The sequence below is a fragment of the Epinephelus moara genome, chromosome 2 (genome assembly GCF_006386435.1).
Source record: "Epinephelus moara isolate mb chromosome 2, YSFRI_EMoa_1.0, whole genome shotgun sequence".
Lineage (NCBI taxonomy): Eukaryota > Metazoa > Chordata > Actinopteri > Perciformes > Serranidae > Epinephelus > Epinephelus moara.
In genome coordinates this window covers 3,445,449-3,470,959 of record NC_065507.1, presented here as the reverse complement: position 1 = coordinate 3,470,959, position 25,511 = coordinate 3,445,449, and the positions used below count along the sequence as shown (strand labels likewise).

At 42.7% G+C, this 25,511-nt stretch overlaps 1 protein-coding gene across 1 annotated transcript in view; it reads right to left on the bottom strand.

The window, feature by feature from the left end:
• The window catches only part of plekhg2 (pleckstrin homology domain containing, family G (with RhoGef domain) member 2), a 138,349-nt gene that overhangs the window by 36,433 nt on the left and 76,405 nt on the right, over positions 1-25,511 (bottom strand). The window contains exons 5-8 of the mRNA XM_050061866.1: positions 24,836-24,902; positions 21,713-21,759; positions 8,054-8,204; positions 3,103-3,234 (exon numbers count right to left, since the gene is read on the bottom strand). Coding sequence (XP_049917823.1) covers positions 3,103-3,234; positions 8,054-8,204; positions 21,713-21,759; positions 24,836-24,902 — 397 coding nt within the window. The remainder of the gene's footprint in view (positions 1-3,102; positions 3,235-8,053; positions 8,205-21,712; positions 21,760-24,835; positions 24,903-25,511) is intronic.

Below are 25,511 nucleotides of genomic sequence, written 5' to 3'. Positions count from 1 at the left end.
CTTGAGGCAGTAACTCTCCCCCAACCCGGAGAGGGCAAACCACCGGTTTCCGACAGAGGACCATGGCCTCAGACTTGGAGGTGCTGACTCTCATCCCAACTGCTTCACACTCGGCTGCAAAACGCTCCAGTGCATGCTGGAGGTCACGGTGTGATGGAGCCAACAGAACCACATCATCTGCGAAAAGCAGGGACGCAATTCTGAGGTCCCCAAACCAGTTTTGAGCAAGATATTGAACCCTAAATTGCTCCCGATGGCTGCTCGGTTGGTGTGTGAGTGTGTTTAACCTGAGTAGCAGGTGGCACCTTGTGTGGTAGCCTCAGCCACCAGTGTGTGAATGCGTGTGTGAATGGGTGAATGTGACTCATAGTGTAAAAAGTGCTTTGAGTGTTCGGAAGACTAGAAAGGCACTATACAAGTGCAGGTCCATTAACCATGTATGATGTGGTTCCAACAGGGAGATTATTTGGAATAAATCATCCAACTATTCAACATTGAGCAAATCCACAAACATCATTCAGAGATTTAAGTGATCAGACTCTCTCTGACGCTGGTATCAATGAACAACACCTGCCATTATTTGTCTTTTCTTCTCCAGACTGATGATACGTTCAACTTTGCCCACATCATTGCAGTCTCTCAAGAGTATCTCACAGACAGTCTTTAAATTAATGCAGGTATAACATGACTCGGGCTTTATATACAGGTCTAAAATTGTGATGTAGTGGTCTAAATCAGATCATAAAGATTTCATTGAGTGACACTGCTTTTTAGAGCTGATATACAGGTCAATTTAAATTTAGGAACCTTTGAATTTAACAGAACTGATCTACATTGACTCAGACAGAGTAGAAACAGGCAGGAAACAGTGAGAGAAAAACCTGAAAAGCTAAATTAGAAGGCAAAACTGTCAAAGAGGCTACAGAGGACCAAAGCAAGGAAACGGCAGAAATGACAGGAGGGGTGTTAAAACGAAGCCCACACACACACACACACACACACACACACACACACACACACACACAGTGAAAACATCCACGTGTGATGGAACAGGTTAATAACATGTTCCTGTGTGTGTCATGATGTGAACACATGTCGGGGGAAGTTGTGGAATGCAGCAGTTGTAGAGTTTGACACCTAAAGGTCAACCAGCTGACCTCCAGCCGCCCGTCTGTCTCTTTACAGGCCTGAGGAGGAAAACCTGGCTGCAGGCTCAGAGACGAAATGTTGGCCTGTTAGCTGCTCGAGTGCGAACTCTGTGTCAGGAAGCTGGAAAATCCGCTTGGCCTTTTTGTTCCAACACTGTGCAGGTCAGGGCTTTCTATTACTATTACAAGGTTTCACAGTCTAGAAGATGTTGGAAAGATTTGTCAACCTCTATGGCGGTTTGAAATCCTTCAGGTCATGACTGTCTCTGTCCTGCCGCCACAAACACTCACTAAAGCACCAATGCGGGTTATTCTGCTGCTGTGAATAGTCCTAAACAAGTTTTTTTGGTGACCTGTCACTGTGTTTCCATCGGGGATAGAGTCACATACAGCGAAACATTTGCATTTCCTGGCAGGTTCCCTGTCATAAAAGCACTTGTCTTTAATGAAATATCGCTGCACTTCCTGCCAGGTCTGCTCTTCTCTAGGAGAGGCTTGATGACTGCAGTTTTCAAAGCATTTGGAGAAGTGCCAGATTGGAGGAAGACATTAACTCTGAGTTAGTTATTTAACCAGGCTGCTCAGTACACTTTGAAGGAAGCTAGTGGGTAAAACATCAAGGCAGCAAGTGGAAGAACTGAGACGCATGCAGTGATGGTACTTTATTCTTTGGTAGGAGTTAATTGCACATCTGATGTCTTGAACCATGTTATTAAAAAAAGCTGCAAACTCATTACATTTGCTGCTGGAAATTAGTTCTGAAGATATTGGAACCGAAGAGTTTAGTTAGTCTGTGTGCAGTAGCAAATAACATGCGCAAGTTGTGCTTTGATTTACGCCATTTTTCTTCTCCTATCCAGCACTCCCTTCTCTGAACCCTGAACCCAATCGATCATCAACATGATATTCGTGGCCGTTTTAAATATGACGGCTTCCATGAATAGTGTTTTGATGTTCTTATTAAAGTATATTATTTCAACATTTGCCGATCCATGGACAATTTTGGGAGTTATTGACAGATCAAAAAATACACAGAAATTATGTGATAGAGCAACATCGTCTGCGTTTGCACTGTAGCACAGCAGTATCGCTGCATTCCTGTCGGGATAGTGTCTCAAAAAGTGGTTGTTTTTTACCAAGTCATCGTTGCATTTCCTGCTCGCATCATGCCATGAAAAGCAGTTGGTCTGCTGAAGCATCGCCTAAACCCAACCACCCATTTACCACAGCATCGTTGAAATATAATAAACATAAAGTTTTACAATATCCGCTTCATAACAAAGCACAAATGCAACATATCCATGGTTTGCAGAAATGTAGCATGCCATCAGTTTGACTGGTGACTGGGTTTAATAAAACACAATCTCATTATCAACGAGGACAAAAGAAGTGACTTTGCTTTTTAAAAAACAGTATTATTCACGTCGTTATTCTCTTTATGGACCAATGACGGCAAAAACTAAACCATAATGTTCATCATTACAGAAGATATCCCTTCATAAAAAGCGAAATGAAGTGGAGGTTCGTGAAAACTTCGGAAGGTGTTCCTCAAGGAACCTTCAGAGGTCCTCTATAATTCTAATCCGAAGAAGTGCTAAACAGCTTCTTTTTTTTTTTTTTTTTTATAAAATACATGCTAACTAGATCTAGTATATCTGAGAAATGATATTTGGATTTTTGGATAAATATAATTTCAGACAGATTTCTTATCTGTTACCAAAGTTCATTTAGTGCAATAAAACTGACCCTTGTGTGGAAGTCTGGTGATTTTATGTTTCAATCTCTGGCTCATAATTTTTGCTTAATTTATATTACATATTCTTATTACATCAGAATAAGTGCTGTATATTAATGTTAACGCTGACACATGTAAATGCTATAATATTTTTCCCTTATAAAGGTAATAGAAGTTGCGTCAGGCTTTACGAATCATACACAGCATATAATCTCTTACCTGCAGTCGTACTGCGTGTTCCTGTTTCCTCTTCATGTCGTTGATGTACCAGGCCACCGCTGTCATGGTGATGATGGCGTCCTCAATGACCTCATATCCAGGGTCGCTCTTGTCAAAGTGCTTTGAAAGTTCCTGAGAGGACATTCAGACATGAGACCAATTTGTAAATTTGCCAGAAAAAAAAATTGCAAAGAGTTTATTCCAAACTACAGTGCTCTGCACACAACTGTTTTCAAGTGGTGAATAAAAAGACACATTAAAAAACAGAATAAAACAACATAACCAGGCTGACACAGCAGTTCATCACAGAAATGAGTGAAGCAGGACCAGCTGAGGATTATGGGAAAATCCCAGCACAGCTCCAAGCACATGTTTGACCGGTGTTTATACTGGCCACTGTAGACAGAGCAACAACTACACACAATGATACAGACCAAACACGAGAGAACAAAGACCAGGCTTTAACCGTGTGTGTGCGTGTGTGTGTGTGTGTTGGTTTCTGTCTGTTTCATCATCCCTCTCTCGCTCCTCGCTCCTCTCAGAGGTGGGCTTGGACTGGAACCAGTGAAGAAACTCAACAAGTTTATTGGGAAAAGCTGCTTGTGTGTTTCCTTGTGCAAGTGCATATGTGTTTTGTGTTTTATGGACGAGGCAGTCAGCTGAATACCTTCAGATGTTTGAGTTAAGACATTTGTAAAGGTCGTGACTGATGATTCCAGCGAGAGCTGGAATTTATTAGAGAAATAATTATACATACTATTATCACCAGGCCCAACAAAGAGTCAGGGGGCCTCTAAAGTCCGGGCCCTGCCAAAAGTAGGGATGTCCCAATCTCTCCCGTTCTTTCTCTCCTGACCCTTTAATTCTGAGTATCAGACAGACAGCTACTTTTTCATCTTCATTGGGTACAGTGTTTATCCAACACACTGCCAAAACAAACTCTCCTTCGTCCTCACTTGCCTGAAGCTTTACATCCCCTTTTAAAAGTCTGGCAGTCTCAGGGCCATCACTCTCTCTGTCTCCTATCAAGTGACCTGGAGAAGATCTGTGTCTGAACTGTGCAACATGTAACAGGAGTCCCATAAAGCTCCGTTCTGGGTCTCCTCTTCTTCTCCGTGCTACGATATCTTAAACTTTCAAAACCAAAGTTACCCTTTTCCACCAGCATGGAACGGCTTCGTTTCAGTTGAAATCCTGCTGCACGGCATCAGCTTGAACCGCTGCTGGTAAAGACGTAATATAGACCCTTTTAGGGCCGATGCCACGATGACATCATTTCATTAGCTGAAGGCAAATTGCAACTCACCACCACAGGGCTGTAGGCTACATAGGAGTCAACAGAACTTGCCTGCTAGTGCTAGCTAATGTTTGTGGAGAACTGTTTTGCCTCCAGCTAAACCCCACCCACCAAAAAACACCATACTGTTTACTAGCAGTAAAAGGGTCGGGAAAGTCCATGTAGGGTCCAACAAACCCAAGACTTTCACCCAGCACGCTGCTGTGCGCTTCCTGTATGAATGTAGAGCCAAACCTTGATGTGTTTTCTAAACCTCACCACGAGCTTCTATTAACGTCCCAGCGTTGGTTGTGGTGTCTCAGTATGTCAAAAGCAGACACATGAGGATATCTAACGGGTAACATGTAGACGTGAATATCCACCGACAAAGCTGAGATATGTGAAGACTTGGGATGAGAACATGTTGAACTGGGGCAGGGCAATGCCTAATGGGAGTCTTCCATTGGCAGGTGAAGTCTCGGAGTGGACGTCATGGCTCGATCTGGAAACTGGATGATGAACTGTCACTTCACCAAACATGTCAGCAGCCGTTCCAGTAGACTCCTGTACAACATCAGGATTATTCACCTCTTCGTCACCAGGGAAGAGGCCCTCAGACCTCTGCAGCTCATCCAGAATGCTGCTGCCTGTCTGGTGTTTAACCTCCACGAGTTTTCCCACAACAGTCCTCTTCTCCGTCAACTATACTGTCTCTCTGTGGCAGCTTCATCCAAATCATGTCTCTGGCACTGGAATACAGGGCAGCAGAGGGAACTGCTTCTTTCTACTTCCAAGTCATTGTCAAACGCTGAACTCTTCCTCTATGTCCAGACGTTTAGCTGTCCCGTCACTGAGAGGACCCTGGGGTCACTCATCTGGGTCAATGCTCCATCTTTCACTACAGGCTGAAAACTCTCTGCTCCAACTTGACACGTCACGCAAGTTCTAACCTATTTTATTGCAATAAATGCCCTAAAAACTTAACCATAGCTCTCTGAACACAGCTTTACATTTCATTTTTGGATGGTTGCATTTCCCAATCTTCCAAAATCTAATTCTAGTTTTTATTTTGGGGTTTTTCCACTTAGCGTTCATGGCTTTGGTCAAATATATGTCACTCCACTTAATCATTATACACATAAAAATCCTGTTCTCGTCAGTGACCCTCATCTGGCATGATGATGCCACAGTCTTGTCCTTGTTTTATTGGCCGTGAGCTCTGATGTCAGTAAAACCGTACAGATGTGAGCTGACGAGGACGTACAACAAAGTCCACATGTGGGACACACACTTCATCTTTAAAATCAAAGAGGAGACACACTCGGTGTCCTCAGCTGTCCTCTGTCTCCCCTCAGTGTTTCGTACTGAGTGCAGGAAAAACTTTATAACTCTCTAATTTGAGCCAAAAACAATGTTTACTGACAGGAAACAGAGTTGTCGCCTAGAAACCAAAACTTTATGAAGATCCATCAGCTTCTTCTCAACATCTTTAACACACACGACTCCAATCAATCAAGTATCAAATCGTAACGATCAGTGGAGTGCTTAAAAAGCTGCGTACATCTTTCCATTAGATTTTTTACTCCTTTTCATGGACTGCACCAAGTATCTGACGTGTTACATATTTTATCAGAAGGTATTTAAGTACCTCATGTAGTTCTGGAGGTGGTACCTGCAGGAGTTTGAGGTATTTGAGGTAAACATGTAGTATTTGAGGCGTTACCTATAGTAACAGGTGGTTTGTGAGATATTATGTGTAGTATTTGCAGTTGTTGCAGGTGGTAAAGTAAACCATGTGGTATCTACAAAGTCACGTGTGGGTGCAGATAGTATTTGTAGTATGGCATGTAGCATTTCGTAGTATTGCAGTTAATATGAGGAGTAAACCTGTAGGAGGAGGTGCTATGTGAAGAACCACATGAAGTATTGGAGGTGTTGCCTGAAGTAGCTGGTGGTATTTGAGGTAGGAGAAGGTGCTATTGATGTACTGATTGTGGTACTTTGGGAGTTCCCTGAATTTACTCACAATGAATTACCTGTATTTGTTGTATTACACAAAGTATGTTATATCTGAGGTCCTACCTGTGGTGACAGAGAGAAGCTTCATATAGTATTTGTGGCTTTATCTGTACTTGTAGTTTTCACTTGAGGTACTGCATGTGGTTTTGGCAGAATTTGAAATACTAGATCTAGTTATTGGTAGTAATGGAAGTGGTTTTTGAAATATCTTTACAATAATTGAAATGTATGGTTTGGTATTTGGCAAGTATTACCTGTAGTGTCTGGTGGTATCTGAGGTATTTAGTAAGTTTTAAGGTGTTACCTGTGGTAGCAGGTGGTCTTAGAGGCACTACATGTAGTATTTGGAATATTACCATTTGTATTGTTACCTGCAGTAATAGGTGATATTTAAAGTACTAGTTTTATTTGGAGCATCAACTGTAATAGCGAGTGTCATTTGAAGCTCTCAATGTAGTATTCGGACTATCAGTTGTAGTACCAGGTGGTATTTAAAGTACTACATATAGTATTTGGAGTATATCCTGTAGTAGAAGGTGGTTTTTGAGGCACTAAATAAAGTATTTGGAGAATCAACTGTAGTAGTAAATGGTATTCAAAGAACTAAATGTAGCAATTGGAGTATATCCTGTGCTAGCAGGTGGTATTTGAAGTCGAAAATGAAGTATTTCAAGTATCACCTGTAGTAGCAGGTGGTATTTGAAGTACTAAATGAAGTATTTTAAGTATCAATTGTAATGGCAGGTGGCATTTGAAGTACTAAATGTAGCGTCTGGAGTATCACCTGTAGAAGCAGGTGGTATTTGAAGTATTTGAAGTATATCCTGTAGTAGCAGGTGGTATTTGAAGCACTAAATGTAGCATTTGTGGTATAATATGTAGTAGGGGGAGGTATTTGAAGTCATACGTGTAGTATTTGGAGCGTCACCTGTAGTAGCAGGTAGTATTTAAAGTCACTGGTGTAGTATCTGGAGTATCACCTGTAGTAGCAGGTAGTATATGAAATAGTAAGTGTAGTATATGGAGTATATCCTGTAGTAGCAGGTAGTATTTGACGTACTAAGTGTAGTATTTGTGGTATAATATGTAGTAGGGGGTGGTATTTTAAGTGCTAAGCGTAGTATTTGGAGTGTCACCTGTAGTAGCAGGTAGTATTTGACGTATTAAGTGTAGTATTTGTGGTATAATATGTAGTAGGGGGTGGTATTTTAAGTGCTAAGCGTAGTATCTGGAGTGTCACCTGTAGTAGCAGATGGTATTTTAAGTGCTAAGCGTAGTATCTGGAGTGTCACCTGTAGTAGCAGGTGGTATTTGAAGTGCTAAGCGTAGTATTTGGAGCGTCACCTGTAGTAGCAGGTGGTATTTGAAGTACTAAGCGTAGTATTTGGAGTGTCACCTGTAGTAGCAGATGGTATTTGAAGTCATAAGTGTAGTATTTGGAGTGTCACCTGTAGTAGCAGGTGGTATTTGAAGTCATAAGTGTAGTATTTGGAGTGTCACCTGTAGTAGCAGGTGGTATTTGAAGTACTAAGCGTAGTATTTGGAGCATCACCTGTAGTAGCAGGTGGTATTTGAAGTGCTAAGCGTAGTATTTGGAGCATCACCTGTAGTAGCAGGTGGTATTTGAAGTACTAAGCGTAGTATTTGGAGTGTCACCTGTAGTAGCAGGTGGTATTTGAGAATCCTCTGCACTGGTTTGAGCAGGTACGTCTCCAGAGGTAAAGAATGGTTCAGAGTCGTCTGTCTCTCCTGGAAGAAATGAACCAGACTTTTGTTTTTCATACAGTCCCTCAGCACCGCCACCGAGCTGTGGAGACAGAGACAGACAGAGACAGACAGAGAGACAGACAGAGACAGAGAGATAGATAAAGACAGTTGTTATAAAACTCAGACACTGCTTGGACATGCAGCTCAAGGTAGAAAAAAAAATACAGAATATGGAAACACCTCCCCACTGAAGACAAATGACTGCTTATGGCAGTCTCACTGTGTTATAAATGAAGCGTGTTGTTTTGGATTCTTTTCTCACTCAAACAATATGACAAGAATAAAAACTCAATAAACAGAACCAGAATCTCTGAGCCGTTAAAAAGGGGTGATAGATATCCAGGTAAGATTTGCAGCATCAGTCAGGGAGAGAGTCCAGCCGTCGACTCCTCTGATGAACATTTATCACAACATGAAGGCAGGAGGAATGAAATTTAATAAGAAGGAGAGGTGGTGAACCAAAAAGAGAAACGAGGGTGGAGGAGGTCCAGTAGATGATGGAGCGGCAGGAGGAGAGAGGTAACTCCTTAACTCTGAAACCCTCTGACAAATATTCATCAGGAAGAGGAGGTGAAGAAATGATAGAGGAGGAGGAGGAAGAAAAAGACAGATGGAGGAGATTATGAAGGAGGAGAAGGACTCCACAGCTGTTTGGAGCTCTGACAAACATTCATTACAAGTTTAGGGAAGAAGGAGAGGAACTGAAGAGATTGGAGAAACAGCCAAAGTGATTAAGGGAGGTCTGTTAGATGACAAAGGAGAGAAGAAGAAGTTCATTCGTCACAATCTGAACAAAGGCAGGGAGGAATAGAAGAGGACAAAGTCAGAGAAGGTAATGAACATTTCTCTAAAAGTTGAACACAGAAACTGAAGATGACAAAGAGGAGAAAGACATGGAGAGGAGATATGAAGGAGATTATGGAGGATAATCCTTGAGATGATGTAGGGGATGAGGAGGAGAGAGGAAGTTCTTCGCCAAATGCTGAAGGCAAAGACCTGATGAGAAGACGACAGGTTGTCCAGATGATCTGTGAGAGGAAATGGTTGAATGGCAGTGGAGGCAAAAGGAGGTGATGGAGGACAGAGGAGACTCCTCAGCTGTTAAGTCTGCTGACAGACATTCATCACAGCATGCAGCCAAAGAATCTTGGACACCAGCAGTGAGATGGGAAGGAGGGAGGAGAGAGCAGCAAAAAAAGGGGAAGTCTGAACAAGGAGGGGTGAAGACAGAGGAGGGGAAGGAAGGAGGTCAAGGTAACGACGGGGTAGAGAGGAGAGAGGAGGCTCTTTTCCTCCAGATAGACGTTAATCACAGGAGGGAGTCCAGGAATTCAGTAATATCTTCTACAGACTGATGTGTTCAGCAGGAAGTCTGAAGCTTTCAAACTGAAACAATCCTGTACACCTACTCTGCAAAATATTAATACTGATGCTACAATATCTCATGGTACGATAACTGTAGTTATGCTTATGTTCCGCCCTCAAAGATTGTAGTTATAGTTAATGTTACTCCAGTCTCCGGCATGCATTTAAAACCTCCACGCCTCAGTTTGCTCCTCGCTTCATTCCTGCAACGATACTGAATGTTGACACTGGACAGAAGTCATGAAATGTAGAATCATCCAACAGGAGTGTAATTTATGGACAACTAAAACACTTGGGTTAAGGAAAGATGGTGGGTGTTTGATGTCGGTGTTTGTGCTTCAACTCAGCATTGAACATAGTTTAGAGTTGCAGAATCGTCCACACACAGAGCAGCACAACTGTCATTGCTAGTGTCAGACCAATGCAGTTGGCATTTTCACAGCCAGCACCCACGCTGTGTAAGTACTTGCACCCATCTGTGCCACAATGGGCGTGTAGCTCTTAAAATGAGGTGTGGTCAAGGGCATTGTTGGTGTATTACTATTCTGAGGCAGCAGAAAGCGTTTGACCTTAAGTGCTATATCGTAGGCAACTGGACTTACTTGAGTGTCTTGAAGACATTTCACCTCTCATTCAAGAGGCTTCCACAGTTCTGAGAACTGAAAACACTGATAACATACTTGGAGTTAAGTATGCGACGTAATACAACCCCTTCTCTGTGCCTTTTTGTGCCCAGATTATACGTCATTTAACCAGTAAGAGTGGAGTTGGACACGTCCTAAAAGCACTGGCACCATGCACTGTAAACCAAGAGCTATAGATCATTTAAATAGGGCTCAGGGAGACAAAGTATTGAGCTGTGTCCTCCCATTGTCCACCAACTCCCTCTTCATTTGAGTTACATGTAGACAGTGCTTCCTGGACCAGCAAACAAAATGTATGGGACGAAACGAATTAATATTTGACAGTGGTTTTGTGATTTGTAGAAGATGGGGTCAAGCTCAGGGATGCTTCCATCTGTTCATCCAAAACTTTGATCCAGAATAAGATCGGATGTGTACACCTCTACTCTTTATATCCATCCATTCGTTTTCTGTAATGGCTTCTCCTGTTAGGGGTCGCTTTGGGGCTGGAGCCTATCCCAGCTGACACTGGGTGAGAGGCAGGGTTCAGCCTGGACAGGTCACCAGACTATCACAGGGCTGACACATAGAGACAGACAACCATTCACACTCACACTCACATTCACACCTACGGACAATTTAGAGTCACCAATTAACCTGCATGTCTTTGGACTGTGGGAGGAAGCTGGAGCACCTGGAGGAAACCCACGCTGACATGGGGAGAACATGCAAACTCCACACAGAAGGGCTCCCCCACCCCAGGGTACGAACTAGGAACTCTCTTGCTGTGAGGCGACAATGCTAACCACTGCACCATTGGCTCTTTATGGGATGACTAAAAAGGAATTTGATGGCTCAGAGCTTTTGTACGGCATCACATCAGGGTGGATTTTTTATCAAACTCTCTGTTAATATTCCTGCTCTCCAGAGAATAAAGTCTTTCATGAACTTTCGGATGCCCTGTAAGGTCTTATATGTCCGAACAATAATAATAATAATTCAATTCAATAATTATTTCTCTGAAAGCTCCGATGTGAGCTCTGGTGTGCCCCAAGGTTCTGTCCTTGGCCCGCTTTTGTTTTGTATTTATTTGCTCCCTCTAGGAAGGATCATCTCAGAATGTGGCATCAAATATCAATGCTATGCGGATGACGTCCAGCTGTATATGCCAGTCAGAACCTTCTCATGTTAAACGCTGCCAAGACTGACCAAGTGGTGATCAAGCCCTCTAATTAGAAGCAGTTGTCTCTAAAGTTTTGTTGTAATGTTGATGGATGTATGATCACGGAGAGTTTGTGCATGAGAAACTTTGGAGTCACCTTTGACCAAACTTTATCTTTACAGCTTCATATCAGGGAGATCACCAAATCAACCTTTTTCCATCTCCTTGACATTGCTAAAATCCGCCCTGTTTAGTCTTGTCGCAATGCTGAAATCGTCCTCCATGCTCTTGTGTCTTCTAGATTAGACTATTGTAATGTTCTTTTCTCCGGCCTCCCTGCATCTGCTACTCGTAGTTTTCAACTTGTGCAGAACGCTGCCGCTAGAATTTTGACCAGAACCAGTAAATACAGTCATATAACTCGTGTCTTAGCATCTCTGCACTGGTTGCCTGTCCAGGCCAGAGCTGATTTTAAGATTCTTCTTTTAACTTATAAGGCATTACATGGTCTGGCCCCATCCTACCTATCCGAATTACTCACACCCTATATTCCGCCTCGTCCTCTGCGCTCTCTGAACTCTCACCTTCTGGTCATTCCCTCGGTAAATAAAAAATCAGATGGTTGCAGGGCCTTTTCCTACCGTGCACCTTACTTATGGAATTGCCTCCTGCTACATATTAAAGAATCTACTTCCACTGCAATTTTTAAAACACTTTTTAAAACACACCTTTTTACCCAATGTTTTGGAGAAACTTGAGTTTTCTAATTGTTATATCCTTGTCTGTTTTTCCTTTGTCTTTTTGTGTGTTTTTGCTTATTTGGCTGTCTATTCTTTCCCTTGATCGTTTTTATTGTAATTGATTCTGTAAAGTGTATTGAGACCATGTTTCTACCATGGTGATTTTACACTCTAAATAAACTGAAACTGAAACTGAACTGAACATCAGACCAAAATATCCACTCTCCAAACAACATTTATGTAACCTTAACTAAATTAATGTTCTTATTTCATTCCTGCTCCCAAGAGTATAAACCCTTTAGATTTCAAATCTAAACCTAACATTAAAATAGTACATTTTAGTAACACAAAAAAAGCTTGAAGATTCATCTGTATATTGTTTGTTCTGCCACTGTGGTCTCCAGGGCATGTTCGCAGGACTTTTGTTTCACTGAAGTACAAAAGTTTTCAGGAGATCATCACAAGACGTGCAAAACAAAACATTGTGAGACAACAAATGTGAGAACCACAACCAAGTCCCCCACAGCAGTGAGGTGAAGCTGAAATCTGTGATCTCAGACAAAACCAGACTAAAGGAAACCGACCTCAGCCTCAGATAAACACCGACCTCTGCATGAAGAATCTAAAGCACATGGCAGATATGAAAAACGTACACCAGAGACATTCCTAGAAACTGTGCTTGGACAGATTCCCATCAAATCACCAGCAGAAAACGAGACTTCCTGCATATGAAGCTCACCTCAGTGGTGTCAGCAGCATGTGAAAGACACACATAGGTGAACTTGTTCATTTGTTATCTGTTCACCTCGGGTAGTACTCCTTCTCTAAACATACAGAGAAATCAGCGCCGGTCGCTGTTACAAATTGAAGCAGGTTTGCCTCCATATTCTCACAGACTGTAGATAATTACAGCTGCTCCCAAGAGCCTGAATTCATCTCCACCGATCAGAGGTAACACAAAACCAGCCTGCAGTCTGCACAGCCACTCAAAATACTATTAACCTCCTCAACTCTCTGCGTTCCCCTTCAGTCTACCTTTAAGTTTTGTTTGCATTTGCAGAAAGTAGTTTCCAGGCATCTAAATGACTTTTCCACTGTATGAGAATCATCTGCTTCCTTCAGACTCTTCACTGAAGCTACACGATGACCACACTGAAATACCAACGCTGTGCCTCGTGGTAAACCCTTGGAATTCTGCGCAAGAAATGGTCTGCCAGTGCCTTCATTGGTATTTATGCTTATTGTGATGTCACTTCTTGGAGTATCTTCCAAAGCTTCATATCCACAGAATCTGTACAAGCTAAGCTAAAAGGTTAAGAGTCAGCAGCCACCACTTTCACCAGCGTCTGGACTCCATGGAGGGGTTTATCCTGCTGCTGCTCAGATGTCCCTTGATCACAAAATATCTCCCTCTGGTGTCCAAGTGCCAAAGACTTCTGTTAAATCTCCACACTCATGTTCCGTATTAAATATGATCTTTACTTCATTCTTCTGTCTCTAATGATTGAACTGACATGGTGACTGCGAAGGACAGAAGCCTCCCTGTCTTCTCTTTTATGTTTTTTTATTTTAGATCTATTTAAACAGGATCATGCAAACACTGATGCCCTGCAGCCGTCCGTGGTATGTCAGATTTGAAAGGGTTAATAACTCTGTAACTTAAATAACTTTCCGTGACCTGAGCAGCTGGAAACACCTCAGGCACCATCATTCTGGCTCTGGCACAAGAAGATTCTCTGTCCAACCTACACAGCTCTGATCAGCTTGTTCAGCAGTCAGTGAACGCAACACCAGAAACCCCAGATCTCTCTGAAAAGCTGGACAAACTGGAGATGTGGGCGATGATTCAGAGGTCTAGCAGCAGACTAACACGTAGCCTCAGTTTGGATTGGCCCTCCATAAACACAGCTACAAAGGCTTGAGATGAAACCACAAAATAAGACAGACAAGGAGGCTGTCGAGGACATTCTTCTGTTGTGAACAGCAGATCACGTCCAGTTTAATGTTCCATCATGATCTCTGCTGCTCATCAACTCTGCTGAGCTGTTTGCCAAAGAGCAGCGGTGAAACATCTGTTTGGAGGAAGAGTAGGAGAGCTAAACTGAAGCCACTTCACAGAGCCAAGCTCGACACTGGCACGCTGCCACATATCACAGGAACATGTAAACCACAAAATATCTCCATTTTATCAGGTAATTTGTGTCTGTTATTAAATCTAAACTGTTTCTTCTTAGTAGAGGTAAATATTTATCAGTGCAGTAGAATTATTTCAACATGTTTCCTGTAGAAATTTTGCAGCAAATGTTCTGTGAAACAGACAGCTCCAGTGGCTTCTGTGACAGTGCTGCTAAATGTGTGCTAAATTTGAGCAACATGTAGGCTCTTATGTGTATTTTGTAAGTGTTGGTGGAGGTTAGTGTGGTTGGCTTGGGTGGTCACTCATCAGGATGAGGACATCAACTCACGAGTCTGTAAACTCTCCACCTGCTGCTAGCTAGCTGCTAGTCGTGGTTTTTGAATGTAAACATCAGTAAACATGCAGGAAAATATGGAGAAGAGATGGACACCAGCTGCATCCTGCTAGCCATTGTACAGGCGTATGAAAATATACTGGATGTCCTCTGTCATCAGTTACCAGCAGGAACTGTAAAATCCTGCGGTTCACCAAAACCTTAACTATGGTTGTTGTCCCGCCCTATTTCCCCCTGACGCTGCTGGGTGCCATTAAACAGTAATGGACGGCTCTTTTAGTTGATGTCTGACAAGAGACATTGCTGACCACGCACTCAATTTTGATGAATTTGGAGTGGAAGGAGTGGAGACGTGTGCTTTATGGTGAATGAGGACTGGTGTGACTGTGGGAATATGAGGTGCTGTCCTGTTCCTGCTGTGTATCACTGCTGCACACCGCTCAGAGGCAGCTGCAGTGTGGTGCTACCTGTGTTCAGGAGATGCTTGTTAAGGTCAGGATGTGCGGACAGCCAGAAACCATGGACTATTATAAAGCAGCAGCCAACGATGTAAGAAGACATAAAAATGGACTAAATCACAGTGCACACACTGAAAGAGCTGATGGGATCACAGTTTACTGGAGTTGTACGTTGTATAATTCTATGTGACAAATAAATGAACTAATTGATTGATACGTTGTAATAGAATTGTGAAAAATGAAAAAGTGGATTTGAATGAGACACAGGAAACAGAAACAGATCAGGGATCAGACAGATGCTACAAAATCTCAGGATGTTCTCTGTCTGATCGTATGAGTCCTGCAAAAATAGATGCACTGACACCTTTTTAAAGGGATAGTGTGCGCTTGCCAGTATGGAGATATTTTGTGGTTTCAATTATGTGTTTTTGGACGTTTGAATCTGGGGCGCCGTCAGCCTCCATTAGGTGGAGTTGTGTTGCTACCTCCTCTCCCCTTGGATCTCCACAAGTGATGTGAGGACTCTAAAACTTCACCTGAGCCTCCCTCGGCATATGGGTGAGTAGATAATGGCTGAATTTTCATTTTTGGGTGCACTATCCCTTTAACATCTGGTTAGAATGAGTCTCAAACTTCCACTAGAAATCAAATGCTTCACGGATGAATTTAAACTTAAGTTTTTTGATATCAGATAGTGATCCAGTCACTGTGAAGAAACACGAAGGGGCTGCAAACTTTTGACCGTCAGTACAACAGGAAGTGATCAAAGGCAATCGTTTTCAACACAAAAATATTTTGGCTTTATTTAAGCGAATAAATAAATTTCAACTCTTTTTCCAGGACGGAAAAATGTAATTATGGTTTATTGTTGTGATGGTTGTGATGATTATAATGTCTCTCTCCAAATGGTTTCATTTCAGGCAGCTTTGCTACTCACGATCACAAACATACTTTCACTGATCATCAGAAACCAGCTTCATATTTTTGGTCACAACAACTATTCTAATCTTTCCTCCATGCTGTTTTGGTGGTTCTGCCCAGTTCTGTCAGGCAAAGAGCTCTGCTGTTTACTCCCAGCAAACACAGCACGAGCTGTGAATGCAGCACAAGGGACTGTGCCCCCAAAAGCAAGTATTTTAAGACAAAACATGATCCTTTCTGAACCATAACCAAGTGGTTTAACAACACGTTAACTACAGTGTTGTTGAAATGTAAAGTTTCAATGTATCAGCTACATAATACTGTCCAAATGTAACGTATCCATGGTTTGCAGCCAGGAAAGTGTCACGAAAAGCGGCTGTTTTTTTTTTTACCGAAAGATCATAGCGTTTCTAGCCAGGAAAGTGTTGTGACAAGTGGTGGTTTGTACTGAAACATCTAGCCACAATTAGTCTCGCTCACCAGACCTTTCTCAAGAAAAGAAAGGTCTGGCTGGGCCGACTCTCACTTTAAGACTCAGACTAAGCCACAATAGACACTTCCACAGTGTTTCCAGCTAGAATAGTGGTTGTTTTTTACCAACACATCACTGTGTTTCCAGCCGGGATAGCGCCAGAAAAGGAATTGTTTTTGACCAAGACATTGCTGAGTTTCTACGTCACCAATGCACTGATGGGAGTAAAGAAGAAGGAGGTTTGTAGGATATCTATATAAACCCTTTTATGAGGATACATTGAACTGCTGCACAACATTTCCCTTTGGGATAACAACTTCTGTATTATCTTAAACTTTTCCATATAGGCTCTGATCTAAACTCAGCAACCTGCACTCTAAGCTCCACTTTCACTTTGATGTGTGTTGAGTTTGACCATCACTGGAACATTTCCCTGTTCTGTTAAAACTTGGCTTTAAGGACGTCCCCCCGCCCGGCCTCCAAAGCCCCCCTGGCTCTACAGCTCATCAATTTACAGCATTACAAACAAGCGCACGGATCCAAGTGGAGTTTAGCAGCATAAATTAGCTCAGCATCTGTCTCAGTCCTCCCCCTGGATCTACCTACTGAGATTACATCCACGTCTGTTAATGTCGTTTTAATAGCTGCCCATTTCATGATCCATTGCACTGATACAAAGTGTTATGATATTTGTGAGAGAAAAAGATCTCCTTAAAGCCCTTTAATTCTGCTGTTGGCAATTTCAGATGGCAGAGAAGTTGCATTCCTGATGCCGTTTTTTTATTTCTCTTTTTACGCAGAATAACTAACCAAACAAAGACTCTCATCTCATGTTCCCAGCGGGACGACACTCGAGTTCACAAACCTGCAATCCTGCAGATTCCCCTCCAAATCTGACCCAGCGGATCGCAGTGGAAAAATGTAGAGCAGAAAGGCTGACAGAGACCGACTGTCTTCTCTTCTGCTGATCACATTACTGTCTCTGTGAATTTGCCTTTTAACAGCACACATGTATATCAGTTCTTAGCTGGTGACACAGCCCAGAAGAAAGAGCTGGCATTATATGTTCCTGCAAACTAAGAGCATGTTGCATTTGTAATTTCATACCCAACATATCGATGTTTTTAAAATGATGTAGTTTATATCATCAGGAGGAGTAGGGTATGGTATGACCCCTCGGTGAGACACCTGCCAAGCTGCAGACCACTGTTTGAAACTAACAACAAAACTGTTTGTGTTTTACCGAGACGCTGCTGCATTTCCTGAAGGGATTGTTCCACAAACAGCAGTTGTTTTTACCAAGACATCGCTGCATTTCCAGCCACAACAGTCCCATGTAAAGTGTTTATTTTGACCAAAACATGGCAGTGTCTAGAGCCATCAAAAGTGGTTGATTTTACCAGACACGGCTGTGTTTCCAGCCCTGACAGTTCCACAAAGAGCGGTTGTTTTTTTACCAAGGCAATGCTGCATTTCCAACCGTGATAGTGCCAAGAAAGTTTACCGTAACATTGCTTTGTTTCCAGCCAAGAAAGTCCCACATAAAGTGGTTGTTTTTACCGGGACATTGCTGTATTTCCAGCCGTAATAATCCTATAAAAAGCTACTTTTTTATTGAGACATCACTGCACATCCAGCCAGATTAGTGCCACGAATATCAGCTGCTTTTATTGAGACATCGCTGCATTTCCAGCCACAACAGTGCCGTGAAACGCAATTGATTTTACCTAAACATTGCTCTGTTTCCATTTGGGATAGTTCCACAAAAAGCTGTTTTTCCCATGACATCACTGGGTTTCCTGCCATGAAAGAGGTTGATTTTACGAAAACATTGCTATGTTTCCAACCAGGATAATGTCACAAATCGCAGTTGCTTTTACCAAGACATCACTGCATTTCAAGCCAGGATTGTGCCACGAAAAGTGGTCTTCTTTACAGAGACATCTTTTTGTCTCTAGCCATGATAGTTCCATGAAAAGTGGTTGCTTTTACAGAAGCATCACTGCGTTTGCAGCTGTGATAATGCCACGAAAAGTGGTTTTTAACCAAGACATCACTGCACTTCCAGCAAGGAAGTGAGGAAAAGACATCACTGCGGTACACAGCATCACAGTCCCAATAGCGCAATGAAAGGCAGCTTATTTTACCAAAACGTTGCTGTGTTTCCAGTTGGGATAGTTCCACAAGAAGCAGTTGTTGTTACCAAGACATCACTGCATTTCCAGCCAAGATATTTCCACAAAAAGTGGTTGTTTTTAACAGAGACATTGCTGAATTTCCATCCACAATAGTCTGATAAAAAGCAGTTGTTTTCACCAAGACATCACCGTGGTTCTTAGTGGGGTGGTGGCATGAATAGTGGTTATATTTTACTGAGGCACTGCTGCATTTCCAGCCAGTATTGTTCCATGAAAAGGTTATTTTTACGAAAACATCGCTGTGTTTCCAGTCAGAATTGTTTCCAGCTGTTTTGTGGCAACAAATTTGGGTATTTTCACTCGAATCCTGATCTTTTTCTAACCGTAACCACAGCATTGTTGAAATGTAAAGTTTAAATGTATTAAAATGCCAACATTTATTGAGGTGACTGAGTTGGATGATGAGGTGACTATTGAGCTAATGATGAACTGTGTTGTGAGGATCTCTGCACAGTTTGTGGGCTTCATATATAGATTCATGCATCTCTGGTGCAACCCAGGAACTCTGTGACATACGTCCTGAAATGTGACCAACATGCAGCAGCAGAAAAAGTCGGCATCTGGAAGTGTGAGGCCTGAAAGGATCCAGCTGAAGAAGCAGCGATGCAGCACTGAGAGCTGTGGAGCTTCTTTTTTTTTTTTTTTTTTGGTTTGGTGGTCTGAAAGCATTTGACCTACTTATTTTTATTGGAGTTTAATGGAGCTTTGAGGAGGCGACAGGCAGAGAGCAGCGAGTGGATCGAGGTGAAGGAGGGGTCGACTGACACAGTGGAAGGGATTTAAACACACACACAGGGGCATGGATGTATGTCGATGAAGGCTTTACGGTGTGTACATGCACTGATTTAAGTGTATTAACATGCGGACAGATGTAGAGAGACAGAGAGAGCTGGGCAGTGATCCAGTCAGGTCTAACATCTGTCTGTCACACTGATGGAGAGGACATGCAGTGTGAGATCAGCAGTGATTCTCTAGAGAATTAAACACGCACAGAGACAGAGAGACAACTGGTGGACATGTGTACTGAAAAAACAGCATGGTAAAGAGCAGCATTTTGGAAACTCTAACACTTTTTAAGAGTGCTTTGATGATGATGTTGCTGTTGTCAGTGAAAAGCAGGACTCCTTGATCCCTAAGTGTGTGGTCACCAACACATGTTTTTGTCTCGCTGACTAAAGCTTCTCTTGCAGTTTTCAGCAGCTCTTTCTCTGCAGGAAACGACGTATGAAAAAGCTTTTTAAAATCTTTCTCACTGCAGTTGGTTCTCTTCTGAAGAGGGGGCTGCAGCCCATCAGTCACTGAGGACCATTTGCTTTTAGTGTATGGTGTTGAGCAGCAGCTTCCTGTGAGCTAATCCTCTGCAATCTGCTCCCCATCTCTTTAAAACAACCCAAAAGTTTGTTACGACTCACCACTACAGGGTTGTAGGGTACACTGGAGTGTTAAAATGTGTTTGTCTTGTTGTGTTACTGGGAGCCAGAATAGAAGGAGTCATGGCTCAAAACCAGCCGCCACTGCCCGTCAACAAAAACAAAGACAACTATGGTTAAATGTGATAAGACCAAAGGACTGGACGGAGGCCATCATCAAAAATGCTCACATGTGCAGCGCACACTTCATATCAGGTTAGGGAAAAAGTATTTCCTGTTGTAGGGATGAATAAGGTTATGTGTATTAAGGGTTATCATGTCCACCTCATCAGAAACTGGGGAGGGATTAAGAGGAATACAAACAAACAAGTGTGGTCCTCCTTTGTAAGATTGGCTTCCTGTGACGTCATCCGGAGCGTTATATTTCTACATGAATGAACCAACGGTTACGTTAATCACACATTCACTCCGTGTGTGGAGAATTGTTTTGCCTCTAGCTAAGCCCCGCCCACTGAAAAACATCATACTGTTTACTAACAGTCAACGCGATAATGTCGCAGCCGTGCAATATGCAGTCACAGAACTTTACAGGTGTGTAGATGAGATGAAAATGACAGTTGAGTTTGTTGATGGGTTACTTACTGCACGAGTTGTGTGCAACTTGCTGCACTGGTTTTGACTTTGTCGTTTCTACATTTGCAGCATTTGCTGTTAATGCATTTCTTTTGGGTTTCTGCAGCATGTTTCTGTTGTTGTATTTGTTCTGCATTTCCATATGTGTTTTTGAATTGGCATCACATCCGAAGCTGCAGCATGTTTCTCCTGATGGAAACGTTTTGGGCCGTTGTAGCACATTTGGCCTTGGTGGCCACCGTATTTATGCTGTTTGAGAACAATGTGAATGTGTGGAAACATTTTAAAAACTGATGTGAATGTTTTTCGTTTGGTGTCGAACAAGAATCAAAAAATCATCCAGAGTCAAAATCCACAGCTTCATGTCAGAATCAAAATGTAATGCAGTAACACACACACACACACACACACACACACACACACACACACTGAAGCCAAACATCTGTCCAACAGTTTGAGGAGGCTCTATGTGTGTGTGTGTGTGTGTGTGTGTGTGTGTGTGTGTCTTCTGCTCCATAAAGCAGAGCTCTCAGCACCTCCACTCTCCTCGCTCTCCTTCTACTTTACTTCATTTTATGTTTCCACTAAAACAAAGTTTCTCTCAACATAAAACGGACGCTTCACACATCTTCACACGTCTTCACTCACTGTCGGACCAAAACTCTGCTGTTTATCAGGAGCAGAAAAAAGAAAAATGTACATTTTTCAAACTGATGTGTGTGTGTGTTGAAGCTTCACAGCAGGATGTTTCAGCATTAAAACTCACGCAGGATAAAGTCCTGCTGGCGTCTCCGTACAGGCCGCAGAACAAACACACTGGTGCTTTAATTTTCTTAGAGCTAGAGGAAAGGTTGTGGAGGCGTTACGATCTAAAGGGTTCATCTTCTGGGGAGCAGGAATATTCAGATTTAATGACGTGACAAGAACATGAAAGAACGTGTTGGATGTCCAAGTCTGTATCAGATAAAGCTGTGAGGTGACATGAGCACAGCACATATAATGAATCTTGAGTTGGCGTTCACTTTCACTTTTGTTGGCAACACTGTTTAAAAATGGCAACAGACACTTCGTGCATAATGTACCTTTAACCCGAAAACAAATTTAGTTCAGATGAATTGAATCTAACTCCACTTACTTGGGGTAGTTCATGCAGTAGAGTGTGTAGATGTCGAAGGCTTCACTCTGAAAAAAGATGGGAGAACAAACGTTAGAGAGGACGAACGGACAGACCATCATCTTCATTCATCATCCTTCACTTCATGAGTTAGATAAAGAGTCTCTAACAGTCTGCATGAACAAATTCATCCACCTGCCTAAGTATCTTTTTGTCCACTGTCTTTATCGTAAATGGATTGTGGGTCGTTTAGCTCGGGATATTTCTCGACCTCAACAACGAGTCTCTCCTCATCTTGTGTCTCCGCATCAGCTACACAATTCTCTTTATACATCCATGGTGAGGAGAGGAGTCAAGCTGCTGTAGGAGCAGAGAGGAAGGAGCTGCTACAGGGGCTGCTGTGTACAAGCAGAGAGCAAGTGGGGGGAAAAGGCATTTAATTCAGTGGTCGGCATGGCTGGAAATAGGACAGTGGCATCAAGTGCCATGAGGCGGCGTGTCCAAGAGCGCAAATGCATGTCTATCCAGTGTGGGGGTTGTACACTGAAAATAATAGGGGTGTATTTTTTGACGCCTGGCGTTCACCAGCCGGTGTGTTATGGCCTTAGGCTGGAAGACAAAGCTCTCCGTTTACTGGTATGTCCACAATCCAACTCTCACCTATGGTCATGAGCTTTGAGTAGTGACTGAAAGAATGAGGCAGCAGATGAAAGCGGTCTAAATGAGTTTCCTCCGTAAGGTGTCTGGGCTCAGCCTTAGAGATAGGGCGAGGAGCACAGACTCGGAGTAGAGCCGCTGCTCCTTCGTGTTGAAAGGGGCCAGTTGAGGTGGATCAACATCTGATCAGGATCCTCCTGGGCGCCTCCTGTTAGAGGTTTTCAGGACATCCAACTGGTAGGAGGCCCCGGGGCAGACCCAGAACACACCAGAGAAATTGCTTATCTCGTCCTGTCTAGGAAGGTCTCGGGATCCTCCAGGAGGAGCTGGAAAGTGTCGCTGGGTAGAGGGATGTCTGGAGTACCTTGCTCACCATGGATGGTTGGATGGGGGCTTTATGATTGGTGATGAATTCTGGTCCCTAAAATATCTTACAGCCCTTCTTTCTCCTCCTCCTCTACAGTCCAGAGATCTCAAACTGTGTCAGATCTTTTTCTCATGTACAAAAACATAAAACCCCAAAGGTCAGCTGTGAGTCACATTTACGTCCCTCCTCTCTCCTTCCTCTTAACTATTAAAATACCAGAAAGACAGCTGATGTGAGTTAAACTCTCCATCTTTTCCCACGTCTGAAAATATGTCCTCATCCATCCGACATACAAAACAGAGGAACATCAGATGGGACTTAAATTAACTCCATCACTTCCTAAGATTCCTCAAAATATGTCCGAGTTCCAGTTAATCTTTACATGAATCACAATCTCTCCCCTCGACTTACATGTGACGCCTGTAGCTGCTTTCTATGTGCAGGATCACCACAGATGAGTCTGAAACAACGTCAAGGTTTAATGGAAAGATTGGGGACATGTCTCTCTGACATCACTTTCTGTGCATCAGTGAGTCAGGAGGTCACAGAGAAAGACAGCACTGTGTTAAACACTGAACACACACACAGGTCTTAAAATAACTCTGGTCGTCTCTCTAACAGTTTAATCTAATGTCCACTGCTCTGACACAGACAGGAAGTTCACTTTAGTTCCAGTCTGAAAAAAACATCACATCTCCCGAAGCTCACATATACATTACTTACAAAAACATTTTAAAGCTTCAGATTCCTCTAAGTCCTCAAAAATCCAGCACACAGTCAGGTCAATTTAGAAAATACGCCACCGAAAAAAATGATCATTTATCAGGACTCATCCCGTTACACTGAATTTGTGGAGAAAACTTCCAATCCAAAAACACTTTTCATGAATTTAAGTAAACGGCGTCCGCGTTTAACAACAGTTAAATTATATCAAAACATCTGTAACACATCTCATCCTCACTGTGACCTCGTCACATGTCCACGTTTGGTCATGGACTTTCCACGTCCACATATGACGTCCAAGGTACCCTGGGTGTGTTGGTTGTTGACGTTCTGGGACGCCGTGTCAACTTCAGCCTGTTACATGCATTGTCTGTTTTCAAAATACACTTCTGTTTTCACAGGAAATGTACAGTTTGCATACAGTCTCTTTCAAAATAAAAGCACCATGTCAGTACAACAACACAAATTGATGTTTTTTTCCTTCAACAACAAACATACGTGGTTGGGTTTAGGGAAAAAAGACTTGGCTTAACATTCATATGGGAGGCAAACACCAACCTATCAGGTGGAAGTTAGATTATTGCCCAGCTGCATTTCCCCTTGTCACACAGAATAACAGCGACTGACTGAACGTGAAGCGATGGCTTTATTCATCAGTGTTTGATGCCATAACTCACTGACCAAGCGGCAGTAATCGACAACTTTGAAGTGAGACCTGGTTGGTTTACAAAGTCTTACACAACTCATGCTGTATAATCGTCACAGCCAAAAACATGCTTTGTGAAGTCACACTGACCTTTGACCTTTAACCACATAATTTCATAGTTTATTCTTTAGTCAAGTGGACTCGAATGCACAAAAGCAAAGTTTTCTTTACCAGTTAAATGTAAGGTGGAGTGACTGACATACAAATGGTGGTTTTGTGGGTGAAGTCGTCCCCGAAAGTGTCATGGCGTCATTATCAGTATTCATAATCAATATGGCCAATCCTCAGAGTGTTTAAAGTCAGTCTTCATGTTAGATTTCAATCTTTCTTGTACACAGTTTTGACTTGAGGTCACAGTCCTGAGGCCTTCAGTCAGCTGCTCAGGGAACATTTTCACACTGTGTGTCTCTGCGCTGTAACATGAGAGAACAATATCACTACTGTCCAACACACACACACACACACACACACACACACACACACACACACACACACAGTCAACATGTATTCATGGGGTGTTGGTTTGATCAGCAGCAGTAGTGTGTGTGATCCTGTGTGTGCTGCAGTGAATGGAGGGTCCAGATCTACTGGTGGTTTACTGGGTGTGTGGGGTTCACTGTGTCATGTTTCCTGTCAACTTACAGCCTCACACACACACACACACACACACACACGGCTGTACTGTACTCACCCGTTCCACGAAGCACTCTGCGATGGCGGCAGCGTGAGGACTCCTCTCTAAATCCTCCAGGAGATCACTGAGGAGACAGACAGACAAATTCAAGTCTTTGACCTGTCAGTGCTGGAAGCCACAATACATGGCCAGAAGTCTGTAAACACCTGAGCATGTGACAGCTGAGCATATGAGTCTGACACCATTTCATGTCACATTTGCATGTTTCATATGTTTCATATCAACGTTTCTAAAGTGACGCAGTATGTGAGCTGACTTTGATGATATGACAGGCGAGACACCTGCCGAGCCCCAGACCACTGTTTGAGACAAACAAACAACAAAACTCGTTGTGTTTTATTGAGTCATTGCTGTGTATCTAACAGCTTTTTAGTCACCAAATGCAGGTATTTTGTTGCACAACTTCGTTGGTTTTCCTGCAGTGACAGAGCCATGGAAAGTGGTTGTTGTTTACTGACACATTCCTGCCTTTTCTGCCCCTATAGTGGCACAAAAAGCAAGTATTTTAAAGGGATAGTGCACCCAAAAATGAAAGTTCAGCCATTATCTACTCACCCATATGCCGAGGGAGGCTCAGGTGAAGTTTTAGAGTCCTCACAACACTTGCAGAGATCCAAGGGGAGAGGAGGTAGCAACACAACTCCACCTAATGGAGGCTGACGGCGCCTCAGAT